This window comes from Pinus tabuliformis, chromosome 8 (assembly GCF_031772625.1).
Source record: "Pinus tabuliformis cultivar Carrire ecotype Pingquan chromosome 8, CPIR1, whole genome shotgun sequence".
Lineage (NCBI taxonomy): Eukaryota > Viridiplantae > Streptophyta > Pinopsida > Pinales > Pinaceae > Pinus > Pinus tabuliformis.
Genome location: NC_142294.1, coordinates 210,825,893 through 210,849,210, shown reverse-complemented (window position 1 = coordinate 210,849,210; position 23,318 = coordinate 210,825,893). Strand labels below are relative to the sequence as shown.

Here is a 23,318-nt window from a genome sequence, read left to right as displayed (position 1 = left end):
CCTCACTAAGAGGGAGTGTTGATTTGGGGTAGCATCGGATGTGCTCTAGCCATGAAAATTGGTGGAGAGGCTAAAGCACATGAGATCTCCACGACCCAGAAATGGTTTGGGCAAATTCTACCCGGTTTGGGAGATATTAAAATAATTAATATTTTTAATGGAGTTTCTAAGTCTAAACTTTGGAAAAATAAAATATTAATGGGTATTAATATAAAACTGGGTTAGAAATTTCCAAAAGACATGGATCAAGCCTAATCTAATCTTAGCCGTTGATTAGAGATGTAATCTCGGCTGTTGAAGGACCAACAGGAAAAGTATAAGAAGAGTCTTGAGGGTGAGTTGGAAGACACATTGAGGGAGACTAGTTAGTTCGATTTTTGGAGCGGGGTTTGCTGAGAAATTCGAACTAGTGGTTTGGATTGCAGCAAGAGGTTGCGAGTACAGAACAGAGAGGCAGGAACAACACCAGAAGTTTAGCGCAAATATTAGAGAGGCAGATGCAGAGCCTCTCAGGCAGATGCAGAGGTAGCAAGGACTGCGCAGTCACTGGAGGGCTTGCATGGGTGATGCAGAGAGGCCCAATGTTGACGCAGAGAGGCAGGCGCTGAAGCAGAGGGTCTGGGAGCTGCACAGAGGCCAGCAAGTCTAGCTCTGAGTCTGAGGGAGGGTGCTGGAGAATTTATCTGTGTTGGGTAAGCCAATTTGGCACCCAGTTGTACTCAAGAATAGCTGATTAGAAAATCCTACTCCGCTGCACCGATTTCCCCGCACTGGGTTTTTCTGGGGACAATTGTCCAAAATATTTGTGTTGATGTGTTTTGATTCTTGTGCATGTATTTGTTTCTGTATTATGGTGTGATGTCTGCAACAAAATTTATTTTAATGTTTACTGAAGGGTTTTTGTAAATAACTTATTGGAAAATAAGTAGGTAAAATAAATCAGTTGTTGCAGTGATATAATTTTCACACCTAACCCTTAAATCCTCCCTTCCTTTCCCTAAAAGACATTGTATGTTGCTTAGAAAACATGGAAGCTCCATCCTTCAAGCTCTTCTGGGAAAGGGATTATTTGGGTCACTCGTATCCATTCTTTGATTCATCCTTCATCAGTGTATCCATAATATACTGGGTCTCCTCTTATCTGTGAAAGCCGGTAAATAAAAGGGAGCCTTAGTTGAGGTGACAGTGGGCTAAGTCTCCATTTGTTGATGATGGTCTAACAGTTTTCCTTTAAGGATCCCCTTTGGGTCCCTTGTTAGTTTGAGCAGTAACATACATCATCTTGAGAATCTGAGGAGGCTTGATAGTGAAGAAATTGAAGCACAAGGAAATCCTACAGAATACAATGCGGTTGTAGCTGAGGTCTTTTAGCCTATCCATGATTTGACTTCATCTTGAATCACAAACAAAATTGGAAGAGGAAGAGATTTGGTGAAACTTCGTAGTACAACACTGAGAACCTCCATCGGCCCAAAAGAATCAAGATTCAGCAAGGGACATCAGACAAGCAACCAATGGATCCACTTGTTAGTAGGCAACTTCTCTGGATTGAGCGACAAGGATGACATCTGATGCCACAGGGCATCTTTCGTATTGTATCTCTAACCCTACTCTTTGAAGATAGTTTTCATTTCCATTATTAGATAGAATTTTGTTTCTATCATTAGATAGTCTTTATTTCAGCATTTATGTTTTATGTTTCATTGTTAAAATAGGATTTCTATCCCAGCAGATGATTTCATGTATATGATGATTTTGATTTAGAGCGGATATCTACCTAATATTACTTTGTTTTCTTGTATACAAGATTATGGATTCTCACATTCCTTCGACGAAGCAACGTGTCCCCAAGTAGAGCCAAATGTTGCCCATGTACATGTCAACAGTTCCAGAAGCATAATACAAAGCAGTGGACAATTTTTTTCAAGATCATTGCCATCATTCAACTTTAAATTTCATCATTATAATCCCAAATTCTACAAGTTTATTGTAAATGATTCTAGTATGACTATTAAGCCATGTAACAACACCTAGGTAACCTTATGATTCTTCTCAAAGGGTTTCATCTTAGGGAGCTTCCTAACCTCCCCAAATTATGTGTGTTTGTAAACACGAATAATTTGAGGATAAGACTTGCCAATACTTGGGTATAGATTCATTCTAGGAGGTTTGTCATTATTATGATGAGACTTGGGAGGAAGATTTGGATGTGAACCCTTCTCTTTATCCAAGAGAGTCAAATTGTTCATCATGGTAATCTAACCCTACATAAGCTCATTAGTCAATTTATGATACTTTTGGGCAAAAGCTTATAAGGTTGGGTCAACATGATTTGAAGATTTAGGCTGGGTTTCAACCTTGCCTCTAGGATAGGAGAATGGGTCTACATTGGAAGTTGCAAGGTTATGTTCAATACTTACAACGAATCCTTTTGCTTGGCCCAGACTTGTAGGTTTCTTGTCTCTAAGAGCATAGCTAAGTGTCCATCAAATGCAGTAACAAACTGCATTAGAATTGTGTCTACAATGGGTTTGAGGTGAGTTGGTAATTCCTTAACAAGGATTTTTAAACCTCTGATTGTCCTGGATGCTTTCATTGCCTTTCTTTTTAGCTTTTTGAAACTAAGCCTATTTGCTTAACTAAGATTTCAAACCTCTAATTAAATTCCCAGACACTGTCATTGCCTTTCTTTTTAACTTTATGAAATTGAGCCATCAATTGCCTTCCATCATCGATGACTGCCACTTCTTATTGAAGGCTTCTTGGAATTAATCCCAATTCTTGATTCCTCCATTAGGTAGATCTAGGTACAATGATTTAGCATTATCTTCAAAAACAGGAAAATAGTTTAATGGCTACATCCTCCTCTTCAATATTTCATCCACCAACACGCCACTAAAACAGATCAATTTTTGCTCGACTATGACTACATCATTTCTTGAGAACTTTGGCAACCATTTTTCAATTTATCAGGTATTTTGTTGGGATCCCCGTATGACACAAATCTCGAAGTGTTGATTTGGGGTAGCATCGGATGTGCTCTAGCCACGAAAATTGGTGGAGAGGCTAAAGCACATGAGATCTCCAAGACCCAGAAGTGGTTTGGGCAGAATCTAACCAATTTGGGAGATATTAAAATAATTAATATTTTTATTGAAGTTCCTAAGTCTAAACTGAGGGAAAATAAAATATTAATGTGAATTAATATAAAAATGAGTTAGAATGGTCCAAAATTCATTGATCAAGCCAGATCTAATCTTAGCCGTTGATTAGGGACTTAATCTTGGTTGTTGAATTGTCAACGAGAAAAGTATAAGAGGAGGCTTGAGGGTCACTTAGAGAACACACCGAGTTGATCAAGAATTCGATTTTCTGGGGTAGGGCTTGTTGAGGAAATCGAAGGAATGATCAGAGTTGCAGCTGAGGGGCAGTTAGTAGCAGAGAGGCAGAGATAGTATCGGGAGCATCAACGAGAAAAGTATAAGAGGAGGCTTGAGGGTCACTTAGAGAACACACCGAGTTGATCAAGAATTCGATTTTTTGGGGTAGGGCTTGCTGAGGAAATCGAAGGAGTGATCAGAGTTGCAGTTGAGGGGCAGTTAGTAGCAGAGAGGCAGAGATAGTATCGGGAGCATCAACGCAGAAGCTGGGAGAGGGTTGACGCAGAGCTAGCTAGAGGTCACATAGAAACAACAGAGGCCACACAAACGCAGCCAAGACTTGCGCAGAGCCTGAGGAGGGCTAGCGTGGGAGACAGAGGGGCTTCAGAGGCTGACGCATAGCCTAGAGAGGATGACGCTGGGCTAGAGAGGCTAATGCAAACGCTAGAGGCTGACGCTGGGAGATTTCGTGGGGCAGGTTGGGGATGATATCTGTCTCCGACTGAGAGGTACTACAGTTGAGGGCATTCTCTGTTGGGTGAGCCATTTCTGGCACCCAAATTGTATTTTGAAACTGCTTAATAATAAAACCCTCAGATAGCTGCACTGGTTTTCCCGCATTGGGTTTTTCCGGGGACATTAGTCCAAAAATAACAGTGTCACTTGTGTGCTTGTTTTTCCTTCAGTTGATGATCTGTATATGTTGAGACTGTACTTGTATTTATTTTCACTATTTACATCGTAAATAACTTGTTAACTAACAAAACAAGTAGGAAGAAATAAATCAGAAAGTACAAGAAGGATTTCTAACAGTTATACTTAGAAATTCCAACACCAAGGGCTTGAAAGCATTTGTGAGCCATGGATTCGCCATTGTGGCTGAGGTGGATGGATTCTTGAAGATAAATTTGGCTATAGGAGTCTTTGGGAAACTTTCCTTTCTAGAGGAATAATAACTTTCTTACTAGGTCTTTGACTATAAGCTTCTAAGCTGGAATAAGAATTTTGGAGTCGTCAGATGAGAAATTTAGCATTATCTTCAAAAGATAGCAAATGGTTGAATGACTACATCCTCCTCTTCAAATTTCATCCACCGGCATGCCAAAAAAATAAATCAATGTGTTGTTCGTTTGTGACTACATCATTTCTTGAGAACTTTGGCAACTGTTTTTCAAATATATCAGGCATTTTGTTGGGAAATCCTTGAATGACACTAATGTTCAAGGGCTTGAAAGCATTTGTGAGCCATGGATTCACCATTGTTGCTGAGGTGGATGGATTCTTGAAGATAAGTTTGGCTACAGGAGTCTTTGGGACAACTTTCCTTTCTAGAGGAATATTAACTTTCTTACTAGGTCGTTGACTATAAAATCCTGAGCTGGAAGAAGAATTTGGAGTTGTTAGATGAGAAATTTTAAGCTCGACTTTGTGATAATTTCATCAAATGAAATTGAAGCATATGCTTTCGATCTCGAGGAGGACTCAACTTTTCCCTAGCAACGATGCCAAAAATGTTTCTCGAAAATCTAACAGCCTAACACAAAGCTTCACTAGGCACTCTATGTTAAGGGAAACAATGAGATTAGCCACCACTGTCACCTTAGTGGCTGTTCTCTTGCTGTTCTAGGATGGATATTATTCCCGAAAGGGATGCTACCCCAACACGTCTCAGAGATTAAACAACACAAGGTTTCTTAGGCTAAAATAACCTTTAAGGACACTGCTAATTGGACACCCCATAATAATATTCAATAAGGTATGACTCCACGTGAAATGAGATAGCGAGTTCAAAGAACCTATGGCTAAGTCAAGAGGGCTAAGATAAGTCCCGGTGATGCTCAAATAGATTCCAAACACATGCTACCTCAAGATTAATGTTTGTTATTATAAATCAGGGTTTAAAATAAAGACAATTTACAACATCCAAAATTTATGACAACAATGGAAAAAACAACCCACAATTAATGATAATTGATAATAAACAAATGCTATTAATAAGGAAACAAGGGAGAAGATAACGTAAGCTTTTAAATTGCTGAAAAAGAACAAAACAACTACTAAACCCTAGAAGTCATCCCTAGAAATATGGCTGAAAAATGCATAAAAATGGTATTTTTCCTTTTTCAATTTACGAGATGGAAACCCAAACCCTATGACTGATATTTAAGGTATTTTGAGCTATAAAATGCAGATTTTGCCATAACCTAATCCTTGTTAATGATGAAAAAAGGAAAGATATTAAAATTTTAAAAGAATGACACACAAGGACTAGTGTATTATCAATCTTGGGTATATGGAGTAAAAAAAGGTGAGATCAAAGGTGGAAAACCTTGATTGGAGTGAGTAAGAGAGAGAAGCTTCTCGATCAAACCATGTCGATTTTTAGTCAATTGGAGATTTAAGGTCAAGGAACACTATTTTAAGTTTCCTTGTTGGATACTAGGTGATAATCTTGCAAAGGAGATTTTAGAGCCATAAAATATTCGACATACCATGAAAACTTCATAGAAACCATAATTCTACAACATTCGCAAAATGGAAGAATATACAATAAAATAGCACAATTCACCTTGACATGACTTTCATCAATCCAAACGAAGCAATTTTATACTCCCCAAGACAATTCACTATCTTAAGTGATCCATTGTGTCCAAGAGACAAGAATAAGAATACACACTCTTTCACAAGAGAAATAATGAGCGTGTGTGACAATGATCCTCCTAAATTGACTTCACTCTACTTATATGAGGGTAACCAAGTTGATTTACGAAAAATTAGACTAAAATCCCTAAAAATAATATTTTAAGTGTTTACAAGTAGGTCACAAGCCGACCTATAAGATAACTAGCCCATTGAGGAAACATATCAAAAAGCCTTCTTTTAGCCCACACGTGCAAGCAAGAGGTCCTCCAAAGGTGATGCTATCCGCCAATGGAGATATTTCTCAAAAGATGCTAAGGATGGGTCAAAAAGAGTGATCCTCATTCTAAGCCATCTCCTCATTGACAAATGTGCATCATCAAGAACAACCCTCCTTATTATCATGTCGTCATCGACCAGGCCCCATGCCAACACTTTAGGCCTCGTGAGGGTGATGTCACAAGCCTAGGGCATGCCATCATCATCTAGAAAGGTGTACCATCCCTTCCAAAGAAATCTCAAGCCATCATCATCCATGGACAATGTCCATCAGGAAGGTTGTTGGAAATAATACTGAGGGGGGGGGAATCAGTATTATCTAGCAATTTACCAAATCTTCCTTATTTGATCTTTTGAAATATTCTTGCATATCAGTACCATAAAACAATGAGCATGAATAAAGAAAATAGACAGTCACACCAAAGAACACAAGATGTAAGGTGGAAACCCAATGCGGGAGAAAAACCACCTGCTGCAATAATGTCTCTATCTCCTTTCAAGAAATTCTTTTTACAATGATTTTGTACTGGTGCAGTCCTTTACCAGCACGTAGGCTGCAACCTGCAAAGAGCTACAACTCTTTCTCGTTTTCCAGACTTCTCCTGGAAGGGAGCTACAACCCCCTACTTCTTTTCAAAATGATCAACAAGTATACAATAGATACAGTCAACTACAGATATCAGATCAGTAATTACAGAAACAACCCAGAACACCTTATGAACAGAAATATACAGTTAACAGATCATCTTGAGACAGGGACGCATATTTTCTTTCTGTGGCCTGCGACTGGACGCAGTATACCTTATGCTGTTCTGCGTGCAGACGCACCGTTCCTTTTTCTTGTCTGCGACCGACGCACACAACAACACTATCGCGCCGCGTCTTTCGCTTCAGAGACGCACCCAATACTACAGTCGCGCCGCGTCCTTCGCTTCAGAGACGCACCTGACCCTTTACTGTACTGCGTCCCGGCGCACTTTCCCTTCACTGAATCTGCGTCCCTTTAGATACAGAAGATAAGAGGACTTCAGAACCAACCCAAACACTCAGATCCACAGATCTGATCATGCGCCATATAGATCGTAGTCCATTAGAAGATTTACCCTTAAAGATATGGACTAGATCACACCAAGAGATGATCAACCAAGATGATGCATAATCCAAATGAACTCCTTTGCTTTATATAGGCAAGCTTCTCCCCAAAGCGTGGAACAATACCACGAGCCGACACCATAGAAACACGCAACCGTCGGCTAGATACCACACAAGAAGCCCCCACGAGCTTTTCTCTACCTTGAAAAGTGTGCACTGGGCGGACGCACCTTCTGAACGGCTGGCCGGCGTCCCTGGACGCGGGTTCTGTATGGAATACCTGCGGGGACGCACTTGCTGAACAAAATTTCCTGCGTCCTTCTTGATTTATCACCTGAAAGCGTTTGCCATCAAGTACAACACCTGAATCATAATGCCAACAAACTCCCCCTTTGGACTTGATGGCAACCACATAATCTTCAGCTTCATCATTCTCCCCCTTTGACATCAAGAGCAAAGGGTATGCTCCCCCTATGCTCATGCTTCTCCAGAATTGTAACCAGAAATCCATCATGAAGGAGACAGAGACATATTGCAGCTATTTCCAAGATCTCCTTCTCCATAATGCCAACAATGCATTATGTGCTCCCCCTGAGCCTATACCATCAATAGGAAGATGGTCAACAGTGAGATGATCCATCAACAACCCCCAGCTTTTGCCTGAGGTATTCAAAAGTGTCCCTGGGCAACGGTTTGGTGAAAATATCAGCAACTTGTTCCTTAGAAGGAACATACTCCAACTTGACCTTCTGTTCAAGTACTTGTTCCCGGAGAAAATGGTACTTGATTGGTATGTGCTTGGTTTTTGAATGCATAACCGGATTCTTTGAGATGCTGATTGCACTTGTGTTGTCACATAAGATAGGAATAGGAGGTGTACAAGTGATTTGATAATCCTGCAAAGTCTGCATCATCCAAAGAAGTTGGGTGCAACAAGATGCAGCCGCAACATATTCCGCTTCAGCTGTAGACAAGGCAACTGAACTTTGTTTCTTGCTGAACCAAGATACCAGTCTAGAACCCATAAAGAATGCACCACCACTTGTGCTTTTCCTGTCATCCACGCTTCCGGCCCAATCTGCATCTGTATAAGCATGAAGAGTGAGATCTGTATCTCTAGGATACCATAGGCCATAATTTTGAGTCCCTTGAAGATATTTGAAGATTCTCTTTACTGCTTGAAGATGAGTCTCCTTTGGATTTGCCTGAAACCTTCCAACTATTCCAACTGCATGCATGATGTCTGGTCGGGTACCTGTCAAATATAGTAGACTTCCAATCATAGATCTGTAGGTTGGTTGATGAACTGCTGCAGATTCGTCATTTGCACTGAGACTACATCCTGTAACCATGGGTGTACATACTGGTTTTGCATCTTCCATGCCATATTTCTTCAAAATCTGCTTGAGATACTTGGTTTGAGATAAAAGGATTCCTCCTTTCTTTTGTTGGATTTGCAAACCAAGAAAGTATGTCAGTTCTCCTAGCAAGGACATCTCAAATTCTTTCTGCATGACTGAGGCAAAGCTTTGACTCATAGCTTCTTCATTACTGCCAAAAATAATGTCATCTACATACACAACAAGTATTAGTAATTTGTCATTTTCAACTTTTATATAAAGATTGCTATCTGCTGAACCTTTTGAAAAACCTTGTTGATGAAGATATTTGTCCAACCGGTAGTACCAAGCCCTTGGAGCTTGTTTGAGACCATAGAGAGCCTTTTTTAATCGGCATACAAGATTTGGATCGTTTCCAAGAATGAAACCATCTGGCTGTTCAATGTACACTTCTTCATCCAAGTCTCCATTCAGAAAAGCTGATTTCACATCCATTTGAAATACTTTGAAGTTCTGACAACTTGAGAGAGCAAGAAACATTCGGATGGCCTCAAGTCTTGCAACAGGAGCAAAAGTTTCTTCAAAGTCTATTCCTTCTTGCTGTGCATACCCTTTACAAACAAGTCTGGCTTTGTTTCTAATTACTTCTCCATTTTCATTCAATTTATTTTTGAAAACCCATTTTGTTCCGATAACATTCTTATCCTTTGGTCTAGGAACCAGTTCCCAAGTATTGTTCTTTTCGATTTGCTCAAGTTCTTCATCCATTGCTTTCACCCAACATTCATCTTTGCATGCTTCTTTCACATTTTGTGGTTCAGTAGAGGAGAGTAATGCCAAATAACTTGAAGCTTCTGCAACTGTTCTTCTAGTTTGTATACCTGCTTCCTTTTGTCCCATGATCTGAGATTCTGGATGGTTCTTTTGAACATATCTGGATGGAGTCTTTTCTTCTATTCTTGTTCTTTCTTCTGCTTCTTCGTGAGGTCCGTCTTGAAATTGTTCTTGCGGTTCTTCTTCTTCATCATTCTGTCTTTGAGGGTAGCTTTCATCTTCTTCAATGTCTTCACGATGTATTTGCCTAGGAATGTATCCTTTCTCATCAACCACTACATCAATGCTTTCAACAATTCTGCCAAGTCTTTTATTGTAGCATTTGTATGCTTTGCTATGTGGAGAGTAGCCAAGAAGAATTCCTTCATCTGCTCTAGGATCAAGTTTGCCAAGCTGCTCCTCAGTATTTTTGATATAGCATTTGCTCCCAAAGATTTTGAAGTGCTTTACTGAAGGAGTTTTACCACTCCAGAGCTCATGAGGAGTTTGAGTGCTGTTCACTCGGACATTTGTCTTGTTGAGAATAATAACTGCCGCATGTGCAGCTTCACCCCAGAAGGTTGCAGGAGTTCCTGATTCATCAAGCATAGCACGAGCCATTTGCTGGACTGTTCTGTTCATTCTTTCCACTACTCCATTTTGCTGAGGAGTTCTAGCTGTAGAAAATTCTCTCCTTATTCCATGTTCATCACAGAAATCGAAAAATTCATTTGAAGTAAATTCTCCACCTCTGTCGGATCTGAGGCACTTAATCTTGTGACCTGATTCATTTTCAGCCAAGGCTTTGAAGGATTTGAATTTTTCGAAAGCTTCATCTTTGTGCTTCATAAGTCCCAACCAAACAAACCTGGAGAAATCGTCAATAAATAATATCAAGTATTCCTCTCCTCTAGGTGTTCTTTTTCTGAATGGTCCACATACATCTGTATGTACTAGCTCCAGAGGCATACTGGCTGATCCTTCTTTCTCTGGAAAGTTAGTTCTAGTCTGTTTTCCAAACTGACATGATCTGCACATGGTGTTGTCAGGAATTTTGATATCTGGAAGATCGCGAACTGCCTGATATTTGCAAGCTTTCCTTATTTGTGAGAAACTTAGATGTCCCAATCTTCGATGCCATAACCAGTGCTCTTCATCCTTGCTTAAATAGCATTGTTGTTGTTCTTCATCAAAAATGTATAAATTATTTGAAGTTCTTTTTCCTTTGAGAACTGTTTTACCTGTATCAAGATCACGAACAAGACATCCATTTGATCTGAATATAACCTCGGTTCTTTGATCACACATCTGGCTTACACTTAGAAGATTATGCTTTAGTCCATCAACAAACAAAACATTTCCAGCCTTAACATCTTCTTTTAAAGGAGCAATACCTTTTCCTTTTATAGTTGCAGGAGTATCATTTCCAAAAGAGACTTTCTTTCCCTTTTCTAAATTAGAATAAGATTCAAGTTTTTCTTTATCACCTGTCATGTGCTTTGAACATCCACTGTCAATGTACCATAGATTTTCTTGTCCTTCTGCATAGAATGCTATCCCACATCTTTCTGTTTGAGGTTCCTTTATTTTCCATGTTTTGGTGCCTGAGGTTTGTTCCCTTTTTTGTTCTTGTACCTTTCTTTCCGGAAACCTGCTTCTGCATTCAACATCTTCATGTCCAAAATTATTGCAAATAGAGCATTCAACTTCATTTTCAAGAGCTGAAAAATTGTTATAGGTCCTTTTTGTATTCCCTGTCATGCTTCTTTGTTTTTGAGCTTCCCTAGTCATGATTGTTTTATACGCAACACATTGGGCTGCTTTGTGACCAAAGTTATGGCAAGAAAAGCATTGTCCATTGAAGAAGTTTCTGCGATTATTGAATCTACCAGCCGACTGATTGTAATTTCTATTTTCATCTATTCTTGAACCAAATTGAGAAGGTTTTACCTGTGGCTGGTTGTGACTTTTGTTCACCCTTAAGCTGGATTGCCCCTGATAGTTTGAAGTTTGTCCCTGCTTTACCTTATGATCTTCCTTGTGTTCTTGCTCATTTCTTCTTGCGGCATCAAGATAACTTTTTGAAGTGGAAGCTTGAGAAGTTTCTCCATTGTAGCCCAGACCTGTCTTATTTAGAGGAGATCGCTGCACACTGATAATCTCATTCAATGTTTCAGATCCTTTGACAAACTTGAGATTAATAGTTTTTGTTTTCTCAATTTCTTTTCTAAGACCAACAATTTCACCTTCTAATTTTTCAAGATGTTTTTCCTTTTCATCAATCTGAAATTGTAGAGTATCAATAATCATGTTCTTTTCTTCTATACATCTCTTGAGTCTAGTAATTTCATCATAAAGGTTATCCACATCTATAGCATCCTCATAATTATCATCTTCAAATGCCATTAACAATCTATATTTGTTACCTTGTTCATCTTCATCACTGTTTGATAAGCCATCGCTATCTTCATGGGTGTAGTAGCTTTTCTTATTTGTACCCTGTTTCTTGTTCCATCTAACTGGTTCCTTTCCTTTATCCTTATAAGAGCATTTTGCAGCATAATGACCTACTCTTCCACAAGCAAAACATTTGAAAGGTAGCTTACCTCTGAACCTTCCAGAACCCCTTTGAAGATTTCTGACAAAGTTTGATTCTTCTTCCTCTTCTTCTGGAACATGACATGCTTCATAGTGATCTTCTTTGCCTGATGCTTTAAAAGCAGCTTCCCTTCTATCTGATGGACCTCCCTTTCTCATTTCATAAGCAGTTAGAATTCCATGCAGCTGAGACATAGTGAGAACACGGAGATTTTCCTTTTCTTCTACTGCAGATACTTTAGATTCAAACTTGGGAGATAAAGATCTTAGAATCTTTTGAACTACTATAGTCTCTTTTATTTCTTCACCCAAATTTTTCATACAATTAACAATCTCATCTACTCGAAGAAAATAATTAGCCACACTTTCATCATTATACATCTTGAGAGTCTCATATTGAATCCTGAGAGTTTGAAGTTTAGCTTCTTTTACCTGTTCATCTCCTTCATAGCTAGTGATCATTTTGTCCCATATCTCTTTTGCTGATTTGAAGTGCATGACCTTCATGAACTCTGTTTGAGATATACTTCCTAATAGAGTACTGACTGCTTTTGCATTTGTTTCATATTGCTTTTTCTCAGCTGGATCTGTAGGAGTAACTGAAGGAAAGGCATAGCCTGATTCTACAATGTTCCAAACTTCTGTACCAAGAGATTGAAGATATGCAGTAACTCTTACCTTCCAATAATTGAAGTTTGTTCCATCGAAGACGGGTGGCCTGATTGATGCTTCTCTCTCGTAGTTGCTCATGATGAACGATCTACCTTCAAGCGATCAAGCTGTTCTGAAGGACCTGCTCCGATACCAATTGTTGGAAATAATACTGAGGGGGGGGGGAATCAGTATTATCTAGCAATTTACCAAATCTTCCTTATTTGATCTTTTGAAATATTCTTGCATATCAGTACCATAAAACAATGAGCATGAATAAAGAAAATAGACAGTCACACCAAAGAACACAAGATGTAAGGTGGAAACCCAATGCGGGAGAAAAACCACCTGCTGCAATAATGTCTCTATCTCCTTTCAAGAAATTCTTTTTACAATGATTTTGTACTGGTGCAGTCCTTTACCAGCACGTAGGCTGCAACCTGCAAAGAGCTACAACTCTTTCTCGTTTTCCAGACTTCTCCTGGAAGGGAGCTACAACCCCCTACTTCTTTTCAAAATGATCAACAAGTATACAATAGATACAGTCAACTACAGATATCAGATCAGTAATTACAGAAACAACCCAGAACACCTTATGAACAGAAATATACAGTTAACAGATCATCTTGAGACAGGGACGCATATTTTCTTTCTGTGGCCTGCGACTGGACGCAGTATACCTTATGCTGTTCTGCGTGCAGACGCACCGTTCCTTTTTCTTGTCTGCGACCGACGCACACAACAACACTATCGCGCCGCGTCTTTCGCTTCAGAGACGCACCCAATACTACAGTCGCGCCGCGTCCTTCGCTTCAGAGACGCACCTGACCCTTTACTGTACTGCGTCCCGGCGCACTTTCCCTTCACTGAATCTGCGTCCCTTTAGATACAGAAGATAAGAGGACTTCAGAACCAACCCAAACACTCAGATCCACAGATCTGATCATGCGCCATATAGATCGTAGTCCATTAGAAGATTTACCCTTAAAGATATGGACTAGATCACACCAAGAGATGATCAACCAAGATGATGCATAATCCAAATGAACTCCTTTGCTTTATATAGGCAAGCTTCTCCCCAAAGCGTGGAACAATACCACGAGCCGACACCATAGAAACACGCAACCGTCGGCTAGATACCACACAAGAAGCCCCCACGAGCTTTTCTCTACCTTGAAAAGTGTGCACTGGGCAGACGCACCTTCTGAACGGCTGGCCGGCGTCCCTGGACGCGGGTTCTGTATGGAATACCTGCGGGGACGCACTTGCTGAACAAAATTTCCTGCGTCCTTCTTGATTTATCACCTGAAAGCGTTTGCCATCAAGTACAACACCTGAATCATAATGCCAACAAAGGTGATATGCAAGCTTGGGGGCATCATGTGGTCTCTGGGGTACATCCTCTTTCTAGCCAACCTCTTGGCCTCAAAGATCAACATTCTAGGCTTTGGAGGGAGAGGAGCTAGTCATTATCAATGCTGGATCTGTCCCAAGGTCGATGTACTTCTCTAAGTGGTCACTCTCTTGGCTACAATGCCTTGAAGTGTCATCAAGTGGGGTTGGATGTCCTCTCTGAAGTGTTGGAGAAGTCTTAATCAATCCCTCAAGGGACAAAAACTGTATCTAGGAGAAAATATTTGAAACATACCCTCAAAATCAAGTGAGACCATCATCATAGTTAAATTAACCATAGGAGTATCACAGTGGAACATATCTAATGTAGAAGGCATAAAAGTACTTTACACAAGAATCATCTTCAAATGTCTTGCTAGCTTAGGGTAAATAAGTACATGGATCCCAAGGAAAATGGCATAGATCCCATGTTAGTAGATATGGCCAAATATAGGTACACATCCCAAGGAAACATCATGGATTTTGAGGCATGGTACACATATTGCAATGCAAGGAACTCACTTGTAGTGGTGGGGCTAACTTCTTGGTGAACCATTAGGTGGTACATGCTTAATGATTTCTCTTAATACAACATAATAAAGGTTAATTTTAGAATTTGCCTAAGTTTTACCATGGGAAACAACATTGGTCCTTATACATGTGTTTCTTCAGTCCCTAAGTAAAAGGTAGGTGAGGTGATGAATAATTATGAAAGGGGAAGGGGAAAAATTTATGTGATGACCCATAAGGTCATATAATATGATGTATAAGTCTTACAGATTTGATCGGCTAGCTTTAAAGAGCTAGGATTTTGTATATAGAAGCCTTTAAGAGGGAGCTTTAGCATTGAGTTGCCTTTCCTCAACACTATTTCTTACTACTGTTGCCTTTTTCTTCAAGTGTTCTTTTTATTGAATGATTCCCTTTCTTCTTTAGATACTCATAGACAAGCATGGGATTAGGGGCATTGGCCTCGTAGCGAGGTGGCATAGCTCAAGCTTTATATTTTTGGCTTTTGACTTTATTAGCTCTCCACCTCTAACCTTGTTGGGCTTTATTGACTTAGGCTTTATCCTTTAAAGCTTTTTAGTGATCTTTGAAGAGTCAAACATGAATAGGAATAGCTTTTTTTATGGATGCAATGGAGTGAAATAGGGGAAATGGAAAGTGTGAAGTATGGTTAGGATTTGGAAGGCGCTATCTCAGCCAGTTTCTTAGTATTATACACTGACTCGAGAGATGACGACACTTCTAAAGGAATTTTATATTCCCCTTTGGTACGGCAAGGCAAATAATAAAACTTTAATGTTATGAAGTGTTATCGGATCTCATTTTAGTGTTTACTGCTTTTATGGCTGACCCAAAACTTATAACACCACATCCAATTATGAAACCAATACATGGAATGTCAAATAGAACTTAGTGAAAACCATAATGTACCATCCATAAGTGCATTTGTCATCTGAGGAGTGAGGGAGAAGCTCTAATATACCATAATTGAGCTAGCACAATCACATATCTGAAGGAGAAACTGAGTCTGGAGAATATGAGCAAGAGAGTTCATGCATATAGCAACACAACACCCTTTTGAAGGTGTCTATGAAGGACTTACCTCTTGGGGGAGAAAACTGATCGGTTATGTGGCCATTTTGCACTGCATGTTAGTTCATATGAATTAAAACATACAATCTTCAGCAGAGTATCCAAAAATTAGAATTAATAATTATTTCATTAGGCTGTAGTGTAATCTAACAATTGCATAACTCAAGTAAAATGTCTGAAGGTTATGTTTAACAAAAAAAACTTAATGAGATGCAGTGTGAAGCCAAGTTGTCAGGAAGGCATGTGCCCCTTATGGGCTACATGGGACTGTGAGCCAACTGCCCCAGAGTACAGTTAACACACCTCAAAGTAGAAAATAAACAAATGGAATATAATGCATCCTCTGATTCTTTTTCCCTTCGAAATAATTCCCCAGGAAATTTTGGGGCACTTCCCTCCATTTTGAGGATGGTACCTACTGTAAGGTAGGCAGCATAGACTTAGCGTGCCTAATCCGGTGGGAATTGAATTGGAGACCTGCAAAACATGCCAGATTACAGGCAGTGTACTGGCAACACTGGCACCAACTGATTGAGGTAACCCTTGGGGCTTGTGCATCCTCTTATTTTATTGTTTAAGTCTTTTTATTGTTTATGTAATCTCTTGATCTCTCACAAGTGGTTAATGTGGAGTTTGCCAGCTTTGTTTGCGTTTTGAACAGGACCAGATATATCTATAGATTCCCTTGATTTTTGGCCTCCTTTCAGTACCAAAACATCCATCTATGGATTTTGATACAAATCATCATTACAATTTATCGGATTACTCAAAATTGTAATTTCTGTAACCACCTACAGATGCTTTTATGCTGAATTAACTGGAAATCTAGAAACTGCTCACTTCAAGTTTAGCCACTGACTTGAATCTGCACATGATATCATTTCGAAATCTCATAAGTAGGACTTTGGACTGCTAGGTGGTTCAACATTTTTGTGGATATGTTTATTTGACCTCCATAAATCGGGCATAAAACTTGATTTATTCAGTAGATCAGTATATATGTCATTGTCCAGTCATCCTGTACCTTATTTCATGTGATTGGTACAGGGAACTTGAAAATGCGCAAGTGGGAGAAGATTTCTGAGCTGAAGGTCCAAAACCCAGAAGTTCTGATAGAGTTCTCAGCGAAAGATTTGAGTTGGAAAGATGTTAAGGGGAATAAGGTTGCAATAATCCCCTATAGTAGGCTTAGTGACTTTATAAGCGGAGAGAAATCAATTGAAGATGCCCCCACTCAATTTGTTGTCAAAACCCGACGAGTTAAACAAGAGGAAGAGATTAAACATGCCCGTGTCGACACATATTTGGAATATGCAATGTAAGTCCTTATTTAATCCATTTATTTGTGTTAAATCTGGGAATTATGCAATCACATTCTGTCTAATTTGTTGTCATTCTTGTGTGTAGTTATTGGTGTGCATATGGTCCAGAGACTTGTAAAAAAGCCGATAAGGATGCACCACAGTGTAAGAAAAAGAAACGTAGCCCACGTGAAAGCATTAAAGTTGGTTGCACATGTCACTTCATTATCCGCCGACTTTACTCTAGACCGCATGATGTTGTTATAATATACAACGCTTCTAAGCACATTGATGGGTCTGGCATTGTGTGTCATGGGAAGGATGTAGTCGGCAGGCCTCAGTCATTCAATTATGCACCACATCTATCAAAGAATATACGAGACAGTGTTGCAAAAATGATTGAAGATGGTTTCAATGTGACTATGGTCTGGGAGAAATTCATATCTGATGTGAAACATGGATCCGGTGAGCTGTTTACAGGGGTAACCCGAGATGCCTTGATGACAAGGAAGGATGTCTTAAACATTTACAATAGTATCAGAAGGCAAGAATATCAGGGCCACAGGTGGACTCTCTGCAAGAATAATGATAAAAGAGAGGAAGGAGCTGAGATGCAAAACACTCAAAGTGATTCAGACTCTTCTTCTGTTGTAGTAGACATTGAGGAACCTGCTAGAAGGCTAATTTTGGACCTCAATATTCCTTATTGAAAATCATGATCAGAAGCTGCTACAGATCAGCCTTTGACAATACTTCTCATATCTTTGTTTTGTGCCTTATATTTTTCTTTTTAGAGACGTTAAACTGTTTCTTCTGCCTTGGACGTGGAGTGTGCTTAATAGCAGGCCAAGGATTGAATGCATGCACAGTTCCCTGAGTAATATGAGGGGTCCCTTTTGTCTGTTTTGCTGTGAAGAATGAAAGAATGCTTGTTTTTGTGTATCTTATTTAAATTAATACTGTACTCTGAAATTGATCACCCCAGATCTCAAAAAAGAAAATTTCTTTGCCGTGAATATGAACAGTAAAGGACATAGATGAATACAAATGCAGTAAAAAATTGTTCATCTAACCAGCCTGTAGAATGGCATTGACAGGATCTGATATGCATGACATATGCCATGCATGCAACACTATTGCTGATTTCTTCATTCAGTATGTTCCTGTAATGCCTCCACTACCTTCATTTTTCTTGCAGTACATTGAAATTTGATCCATCTGAGACCTCCCGAGCTCCTCTGCCTTCAGAATTTGATTTATTAGATAGTCAGTTGTAGATGATATATGCCTGCTTTGATCTCTGATACACGCTGCCTTGAAAACAATCCCAGTGCATGTTGATAGCTCCACCCAGGAGCAAGCATTTTGTGGAAAGAGTAGAAGAAGAACATGCAACAAATGACTGTAGTAGCAAGCTGGTGTATTCCTATCTCCAGGTTTGCCTTGGAAATTCAAAATTCAAAGTGGTTTGGACTGAGAGAAATCTGAGGTACATCGTGTATGAGATTGCAGAGGAGTTTTTTGCATCCAACAAATAGCAACATATCAGATGTCTCTTCTATGAAGTGGAGATCTAGAATAGACGTGATGGATTGGCTGAACTCTCTTTTGTCAAAGCCATGCTTGGCATTGTAGTAGTATTATCTAGATCACTGTCTATTTGGTGCCTGGTAGTATTTCTGCTATGCATTTTATTATCACATCTTTGTTTACTAACTCCTTTTATATTGTGAACTTGAATGGGCCCTGCCAAGGTAGCCTGTTTTTGGTTTCCTGAAGCATGAATAAATCCTCAATAACCAGAAAAACCAGCTTCAAAAGTATAAAAAACCGGAAAAACATTGTTTTTAGAGGAAAAACTGCTGACAGTAATATTATGAGTTTGAGATTTTTATCCCATTACCATTTTTGTGCTTTATGATCCTTATAAAGCTGGTATTTTAAAGGGAGATCTGTCAAGATCATACAATATCTTATATGAAAAACACAGTAACTTATTCAGATATATATATATATATATATATATATATATATATATATATATATATATATATATATATATTGTTTCTGTGCTTGTACGCCTTTTCTTGTTTAGCAACTTGAGAGATTCCCAAGAGCAATGTTGCCACAAAATCTAGCAGGGTTTGTGATGGGGTTCACAAGGCGAGGGCCAGACCCCATAACAACAATGAAGGAGATTGCCACTACCACCTCAACAATCTACCTCCTGCTGTTAGTGGAGTTTCACCACAAGGGGGGCTTCCCTACATTCACCTATACTCTAGCTACAAAGCTCCAGGTGATGCAAACAGACTAGGAAAAGATACCTTATGTTGGACAAAGCTCAGTTCTTCTTGGTAAAGGACCAATGTATCATACACTTAGAGTAGATAAAGACTTATATACCCCAGGATTTACTGATATGCAATGATAAAGGAATACCTAGATTTATAGGAGTCAAGAAAAGAGTTTTTCTTAAAGATTAGATCAACAAAGCATTGATGTAAAGCCTCAAATAGGCTTCAAGTCGAAGCTCGTCTAGGATTAGGGTTTCCAAGGCACAAAATTTATCAAGGAAGGATGACATCGGCCCTCTTAAGGGAAAGTTTAACACCATGAAAGGTAGATTTTGCATTAAAAAGGTATAGGGAGGTAGCCCTAGGTTCTTATCCACTAACATGCATCCACATTGACCATACAAGTAATTCAGCCCTAGAAAAAGACCTAGCGGCTTGCCTTAAAAATCCTAGGAGATATAGAAGAGAGAAAATATTTCATTTTTGAAGATTTTTGATCAACACAAATTTACCAATGCTTAATCCTACTTGGGTTGATGGATTCTTAGGGAATTTTTTTTGGAGAAAAGGGACAATTGATTGAAGTAAGGGAGGCGGAGGGGTGGTGGGGGGGGAGGGGGTGCGGGGTGGGGGGGGGGGGAATATGTTTTCCAGTTTGTAAAAGCTTAACTATCCTTTTTGCAAGGCAAAAAATTAAATAGAAGATGCACACTGGGAGTTCTTCTATGGATTTCAAGGAATAATACATTTAACATGCAAAATTTAACCAATATTTTCAACAAATAATATGCTTTTAGTCATGGATCATAAAGAAACACTATCATCAATTCATTCACGTGCAAAATAATGAAAATTCAGCAATAAACTTAAGAAAAGACCTTTCAATCCCCAAAAGACACCTCCAATACAATAGCCAATCTCTAATAGAAAATGCTTCATAAATATCACATCTCCATGAGTAGCGAAAAAGACAAGGGTAATTCATAGTGTACCTTAGAAGAGAGGGCTGAAATTTCAAATGTGATGATGAATGAGAGTGAGCGAGCGATCCTCTATTTTTATGGGGTCTATCCTTCACTTTACAAAATAATATTAGCATACAAGCCCTAAAACAAGCTTGATTTTGACAAGGGGTTACAAGCCAACCCCAGAGCTCAAAACAACAAAATAATGCCATAAAAGCTCACATGTGTGGGTCGATGTCCTCCAAAAGCATGGTGTCATGCCCTTTTTGGGCCATAAATGATACAAAAGTGCATGGGATTGGCTATTGAGATGTCCCATCACCATAAACAACTCCAAGTCTGGAGGGAAGACCTCAAGACATGCCTCAAAATGGCTCCATATGTCAAACCATGCTCTGGGTTCCCTACGTCGCCCTCTCAAGGATTAGATGGGTGACGTTGCATCATCTCTCTCCAGAGTTGGGGCTCCAGGTACAAGCCCTCCCTTCTCATCCTGGGGATGCCCATCATCTTCTGAACTCTGAATCAAGCAATGCCCATTAAATAGTGTCAAGGCTAGGTTGGGGGTATGCTGGGTCTGTTGGGTATGACATCAAGTAAATCCAGCATCAAGCAAGAGGAGCTCAGGGTTTCAACATTTGGGGGTGCTTTGAGTTGCCAATTTGTGAAAATTACCAGATCTAACAATCTCAAGAATCCTACTGCAACTAGCCGAATCTACTTCTCCTAGATTGTAAATAACATTACACACTTATTTCAAATTTCTTCATGAAATATCAAAGCAAGTTACTGAGGCAACCTACACCAATTAATTATGATTCTGAAACATGGAAATTGAGGAAGGAAAATAGAAACACATAGGACAGTTATTTTTGGACAAAGGTCCACGGAAAAACCCAATGTGGGAAAACCGATGCAGCAGCTCTGAGGGTTTTATTATTATGCAGGAGAAGATCTGATTACAATTCTAGGACGCTGAACTAGCAATTTGATACAGAGAGAATATTGAACAAAAGATTGGTGAAATGATCTGACCCTGTCACTAGAGAATCATTGACTACTCCTAATGCTCTAGAGGCTCTGTGTCACCCTTTGCCGGGCTTTTGCGCAGAATTGCGTCACCCCTCTTGGGTATTACTTTGCCTCTCCTCTAGATCCTCTACTGGTTGAGAAATCAACCTTTTGCCTTCCAAACTCACACCCTGGCTTTTGACAACTGAATTTAGACTTCCCTCAGCAGGAACTGACTTCCCCTTAAGGACTGCGCTTCCTCTGCGTTAGCACTGCGTGTGCCATCGTCAGCCTTCCTCTGGACGTCTTTCTGTTCTCCCTCTGCCTCGTACCTCTGGAAATTCCTTCTCCTGGATTCTCACTGCCCCTTTGCTGCAAGATCTCCTCAATTGATTTTCCTCCTGAGAACTTCTCACTTCAGAAAATTGATTTTCTCAATCTCTCTGTGTGTTTTCAAAATTACCTTCAGGCCCCTTCTTATATCTTCCTGTTGGACAACCAACGACCTAGATTAAATCATAATCAAAGGCTCAGATCGTTTTGGCTTGATCCGTGGCTTTTTCTAGAAAATTCACCCTGATTAGATTAATACCCATTAGTATTTTAATTTTCCTAAGTTTAGACTTGGGAACCCCATTAAAAATATTAACTATTTTAATAAAATCACTTCTAGGTGGAATTTCCCAAAACGCTTTCTGGGTTCTTTGGAATACATGTGCCCAAGCCTCCGTGCAAAATTTGAGGCTTAGAGCACATCCGATGCTACCCCAAATCAACACAATCATCATCTAGAATCGTCAAAGTAACCAATGCTTTGCTCTGGAGGGGCAACACTACAATTGCAAGGTCATCACTGCTCTCTTGAATTTGTAAAATGCACTGGGCATACTATTTAGGCTACATATATAATGTGCCCCTAAAGGCCTCTACTTTAGTATGAAGTGTTGATTTTTCCACAACACTTAAGAATCAGGTTTATGTCTAAGATTATGATCACAAACACACTCAAATGCCACAACACAAGAACTTTGCACAGCAGAATAATGTACAACAGTGAATCAACTAGTACACAAGACAATTTTTAACCCAAAAATTGTTATATTACAAATATTAATACAACAAACATAGGGCTCCCATACCAAGGATCATGGCCCTTAGAATCAACCCTAATACAAGATAAACTAGGGCTTGGAGTCAACAACCTTTGATTACCAATCCGTCACTGAAAAAAGTACACTTGACTTACTTGCTGATGTAGCACTTCCATAGTCCTTTCAGTCCACGTACATTGAACACTTCTGGCAGGTCCTTTGCCTCCTCTTCTGTTGCTCATAGGACTTATGCAACTTTAGAATTCTTGCACCTTTGGCCGACAACACTGACTCTATTAACCTTGCTGCTCTAAGGGTGGTTGATCTTAGGCTCACACAAACTGCCCTCTAGCTGCTCTCCTACTCCAAGAGTGCCAACTCTTAGGGTCTTCAATTCTGCCCTCTTCTTGTGTCTTTGCTGCTCCAAAGATTACCAGACTTAGGGTTTCAAAGCTGCCCTGTTATCACTGATATTTCCCACGAGAAAACCACTGAACTAGGGCACAACAACCAACCTCTTATCATTGATTTCCCAATCATGAAATCTCTGAACTAGGGCTCACAATTCTGCCCTCACATAGTCCACAATTTTGATTGATCTAGGGCTTCATACACAATCAATACATATGTAATTTGGTCCTCAAATTACATAGAACTAGGGCTTGTATACTGTTGTCCAAAACGCATAGGACAAACCTCCCATGACCTTGCATTCATCAACATAGAAAGATCAATCATCACTCCTTCCAAGGCGTCTCTTATAGCCTTGAAAGCTCACGATTATGTGCACAAGCTTCTGAGATATTCAACCCTCTTTTATGGCTCCTGTACTAGCCACAAGTTTGCCCTAAAACTCAGTCTGTACA

The 23,318-nt window shown here is 39.5% G+C and overlaps 1 protein-coding gene across 1 annotated transcript in view; it reads left to right on the top strand.

Annotated features, from left to right (window-relative positions):
• Window positions 1–18,030, top strand: part of LOC149234876 (uncharacterized) — a 77,824-nt gene extending 59,794 nt beyond the window's left edge. The window contains exons 2-3 of the mRNA XM_089461258.1: window positions 16,835–17,105; window positions 17,195–18,030. Of these exons, the coding sequence (XP_089317384.1) occupies window positions 16,846–17,105; window positions 17,195–17,798 (864 nt within the window). The 5' untranslated portion in view covers window positions 16,835–16,845 and the 3' untranslated portion in view covers window positions 17,799–18,030. The remainder of the gene's footprint in view (window positions 1–16,834; window positions 17,106–17,194) is intronic.
• Window positions 18,031–23,318: the final 5,288 nt, after the last annotated feature.